Source organism: Cynara cardunculus (genome assembly GCF_001531365.2).
Source record: "Cynara cardunculus var. scolymus isolate 2C chromosome LG 5, CcrdV1, whole genome shotgun sequence".
NCBI classification, from domain to species: Eukaryota; Viridiplantae; Streptophyta; class Magnoliopsida; order Asterales; family Asteraceae; genus Cynara; species Cynara cardunculus.
In genome coordinates this window covers 6,115,928-6,120,985 of record NC_037532.1, presented here as the reverse complement: position 1 = coordinate 6,120,985, position 5,058 = coordinate 6,115,928, and the positions used below count along the sequence as shown (strand labels likewise).

Genomic DNA, 5,058 nt, shown 5'->3' with positions numbered 1-5,058 from the left:
GGTAATTTTACATCTATAAGCCAAATTTGCCAAACACTAAAAACCAACTTATCAACTTATTGCTTTTTGGTACCGTTATAAGCTAATCCAAACACTTTTTACAAAACTCCARTTTGATACCACATAAGTTAATAAGCACTTTTACAAAAAAACATAAGTTGTTTTAAATAAGCAATCCCAAACACCCCCTCAAAGTTGAAAATTTGTTGGAATTGAATGTCATTTTTTCGGAAATTTTGATTCTACGTCTTGGATAACTGTTGCAGATGCTTTGATGTCACCAAGCTTGATAGACAGACAGTCCGTAGTCGACTGACAAAAACTCCATAGTTGAACCAAACACTTGTACGTGGACCGGTTGAATTGGTTTTTTTAACCAATAAATACTACCCTGCTGCCTAACTTTTAAAAATTATGGGTGTTGCTATACACATCCTTATTTGTATCAAAATCAAATTAAATCATGAATTGACAATGTAAAAAAGTTGTTAGAGCATCTCCAACAACTATGTTATTTTAGAACTTTTGGAGAAGTGTACATATAGCAACACCCTTAACTAAATGACATTTTTATCTTTAATAATAGAGAGAACAATTTCTCCATCTCATAATTAGGGGTAGAATGAGAATATTGACATTACTTTTGAAAGTTGGCACTTATTTTAAAACAAACTAAAATAAAAATATACACTTATTTTGAGACGAAAGTAAAAATTTCACAATTATAAGTTTTAAAACATGAATAGTTTTTTGAGATGTTACAGGTTTTATAATGCTATTTTTTTAAACATGCGTCTACTTTTTGTCGGAAATTTTAAAATATAATTTCTCGATAAAGATAACTTTAAGAAATCGATAAATATTTGTGATTATAATTTATAATGGGAAAAGTTTAAAAAAACCCAATGGACTTTAGTGTTTGAAATGATTAAGTCTTTGGACAATTTTTTGGAACAAATAAGTCCCTAGACATTCCAAAACATGTTAAATAACTTCTTGGACAATTTTTTGGAACAAATAAGTCATTGGACAATTTAAAACATGTTAAATAACTCATTGGACAATTTTTTGGAACAAATGAGTTCTTGGACAATCCAAAACATGCTAAATAACTTTTTGGACTTTTCTAAAACTTGTTGGATACATTCTTATGACTTGTACAACTAGTTAATGTGGTAAAATAGTGAAAAAAAATTCCAAAAAAAAACCCAATGAACATTCATATTTTGAACGATTAAGTCATTAAACATTTTTTGAACCAAAAAGTATTTAAATCTATAAATTTAAACAAATATAACAAAAAAGTACTTACATTTACAAAAAAAAAATAATTACATTTAAAAAAGATTTTTGATAAAATTTATTTTAATTAAAAATAAAAATGTATTATTTTTGATTAAAATAAATTTCACCAGTAATCTTTTTAAATCTCTTTTTTCAATTTAAAAAATCATGATATATTTATTTTTAATTAAAATAAATTTAATAATAATTTTTTTTAATTTTTTTTAGTTTGAAAAATCACTGACATAATATATTTTAATTTTAATTAAAATAAATTTTATCAAAAATCTTTTTTAAATGTAATCATTTTTTTGTTATATTTGTTTAATTTTATAGATTTAAATACTTTTTGGTTCAAAAAATATTTAGGGRCTTAATCGTTCAAAATATGAATGTTCATTTGGTTTTTTTCCGGACTTTTTTTCACATTTTACCATATTAAATATTAACTAGTTGTATAAGTCATAAGAATGTATCCAACAGGTTTTAGAAAAGTCCAAGAAGTTATTTAACATGTTTTGAATTGTCCAAAGACTTATTTGTTCCAAAAAAATGTTCAATGAGTTATTTAACATGTTTTAAATTGTCCAAGGACTTATTTGTTCCAAAAAATTGTTCAAGAAGTTAATTAACATGTTTTGGAATGTCCAAACACTTATTTGTTCCAAAAAATTGTCCAAGTACTTAATCATTCCAAACATTAAAGTCTATTGAGTTTTTTAGACTTTTTCCGATTGTATATTGTAAAATACGATTTTTTTTAATTCATCATTTTAAAAACCAGTCACGTTTTGATATTTGATGTTTATGCATGAAATGATTAAGAAGTGAAGCCATGCAATAAGAATCGTTATAATTGGTTCAGAAATGAGAAACGTTGAGTTTTCATGTTAAAAACTAGAGAACGCGAGTTGGTTCAGTGAGGTGAGGCGAACTTGAGCTCGGACATGACTTGTGCCGTTGTGATGCTCCCTTGGACAACATTAAAGACGATGGAACTGGGCGACCTCCAGGTCGCAAGCTAGGGTCGCAACTCACAAGAGTTAAGTTACGCAAGGTAGGGTAGTGTGACAAGGTCATGTTGACCAAAGTCAACGCTAGGTAGGGAACTCGAGCACGGAGGTTGTGTATGTTGTGCGAGCTGGGAACTGACCTCTAGGTCACGCATAGAGGTCATGTTAACTCCTCTGGGTCAATGTTTTGACAAGAATTATCCTTGTTAAGTAATCACAAACGTTTCGTATTAAAATTATACATTAAATCAGAACGCCATTCTACCTATGTAGATGCTATTTCACAAAATCAAAATCAAGCTTCATTGCTACAATAACAAGTAAGTTCCACGTAATCTTATTATGATGCACATAACTAATTTGGTCCCTTTGGTTTACATAAATTAACGAGCAAGGTCCATTGAAAGAATTATTAACGAGGGACGTTCTTATAGTTTCATTTTTATAACGGATATGGTCCTTCATCTAACTCCTTCAGTTAAGTTTCCGTTAATGAGGGGGCAATTTTGTCTCTTCACCATCCTCTTTCCTCAACTTTAAATTTCAATAACATATTTAGTCTCTCAAGCTACTTTTTATTTTGTAACATATTTGGTCCCTCAAACCAACTTACATTATTATAACAGATTTGGCCTCTCAAACTATTTTATATTTCTATAACAAATTTGCTCCACCCCTCAACTTTCATTTTTAGGATTTGGTCCCTCTATTTAACCAATAAAATTTGGTGACACAAATGTATATATTTTCTAAATACTAGAAGGGTACTCGTCTAATTCAGCGAGATATATCTTCATTTTAATATTTTATTTTATTCTTTATCTTAGTCGATATTATACTATGATCTTATGTGATTTTGAAAAAAAAACGATGATGTTTTTATTTTTGAATAAAATATAAATTTGAAGATATCATAAAAATTTGACAAAAATATATCGATATTAATTAGTACCAAATTAACTATTTAAAATTCATGTTTTTTGTGTAATTTTTTAATTCGATATTTTTTATTATAATTTAATTTATGTTCAATAACGAAGTAATTTATATTTGGTTTAATAACATAGTTTTCTTGTAAAGATAATAATTAATTATTTTGTTAGAACTCGATAATTATCCTAATTATATTTTAGATTTTTTATATTTTAAAATGAGATATTTATCCTCTATTTGATTATGTTTATCCGCAGTTAGTTATACAAATTCAAACATGGAGCTTTAATAAGTTGTACTTATGCATAATTTACTTGTAAGCTTGAATTTTAAGTAATATGCATTCATATACAATACTTCATGCATAAAAAATGATTTTTAAGAGTTTTTGTCAAATGATTTATAATATAGTATAGATAATTAGCAAAGTAACTAAATAAAATTTGAAACTTAGATTTTGCCATGAAATATTCATCTTTTCAGTAACATTACTTCCATTAAATCCTTTAGCTCAAATAAAATATGATTTTGATAAATTTTGTTTTAATTAGCTGATAGTAACCGATTAATACTTCAACTGTCTACCCAGATACTTAAATGTTTAAAATTTTACATCTTATGTACCAAAATACAAGTTTTAAAGTACATTATCTAAAATAAAAATCAAGTTAAAGTACGTTATTTTTTCATACAATTTCCCAAACCCGTTTAAACTTAATCTGATCCGTTCGTTTTATTAGCTAGAAAATTGTTTAAGGGGTACCCAAAAGATCTTTAGGTCAACATATTAATCCTTGTTTCCTTGTTGAATGATCCAACCACACATGCAATTGCAACGCCTCCCATGTTAAACAAGACACGTTCATTTTTCAAAAACCATACAAAACACAGACTCCTGTGTCAGCATGCATTACCACACACCACCCCCCCACCCCACCCACCCCCCACTACCCGCTATTGACTCCCACACATATATCTTCTCTTCTTCTCCACAACAACTCACAAAGCTTTTGATTCAATTGGTCTTGCAAAATCACATACCCTCGAATTCATCTGCATTTTGTTACATGAGACATCACCACCAAGATAATCAAGAAATCTTGGCTACAATGGATACCCACAAAAACCCTAATCTTGAAGAAACCACCAACAACCTCCATCTTCTGCCATCACCATCATCTTGTTCTTCACGAGATTTCAGGAGAACCCATCTTCAAAACATGAATCGTGTTCCGAAGAAGATCAATGAAGACGAAGGCCTCGCCGTCAAAAAACCTTCTCTTTCTTGCTCTTCGCTGCAGGCAGCCGGCAAACAAGAAGAAATCATGACACCACCACCACCACCACCATCGCCGGGAAAGATGGTGGTGGAGGAGAGTGGAAGAGAGAGGCTAAAGAGGCATCGAGCGGATATGGCGGGTCGGGTTTGGATCCCAGATATATGGGGACATGAGGATCTTCTGAAAGACTGGATTGACTGCACTGTGTTTGATTCTTCATTAGGTAACAACACCATAATGTCAGCTCGAGCAGCTTTGGTTCAAGAAGGAAGATCAACCCTAAGGATAGAGAATCGATGCTAATTAATTAATTATTAAATTTTATTTTACGTATTTTTCCTAATTTTTATATTTAAAAAAATCTAGTTTAATAATAATTAAGTCGGGTTGTAGGGTGTAATCTTGAGTTCTATATATCCTTCCATTGTGTATTCTTTAATACATCATAGAGATTATATCCCCCTTAGATGAATGATAAGAGCTAAATTCGATCTTTCTGATGTATTATAATTATTTTCAAAAATAAATACAATATATTAATTAAAAAG

At 29.5% G+C, this 5,058-nt stretch overlaps 1 protein-coding gene across 1 annotated transcript; it reads left to right on the top strand.

Annotated features, from left to right (window-relative positions):
* The first annotated feature begins 4,240 nt into the window (after positions 1-4,240).
* Positions 4,241-4,819, top strand: LOC112511995 (protein BIC1-like). Its single transcript, XM_025117764.1, has one exon. The coding sequence runs from the start codon at positions 4,298-4,300 to the stop codon at positions 4,811-4,813; it is 516 nt and encodes a 171-aa protein (XP_024973532.1). The 5' UTR covers positions 4,241-4,297; the 3' UTR covers positions 4,814-4,819.
* Positions 4,820-5,058: the final 239 nt, after the last annotated feature.

Excerpts from the sequence above, each read along its gene's own strand:
- LOC112511995 (XM_025117764.1), top strand. The coding sequence starts at position 4,298 with ATGAGACATCACCACCAAGATAATCAAGAAATCTTGGCTACAATGGAT.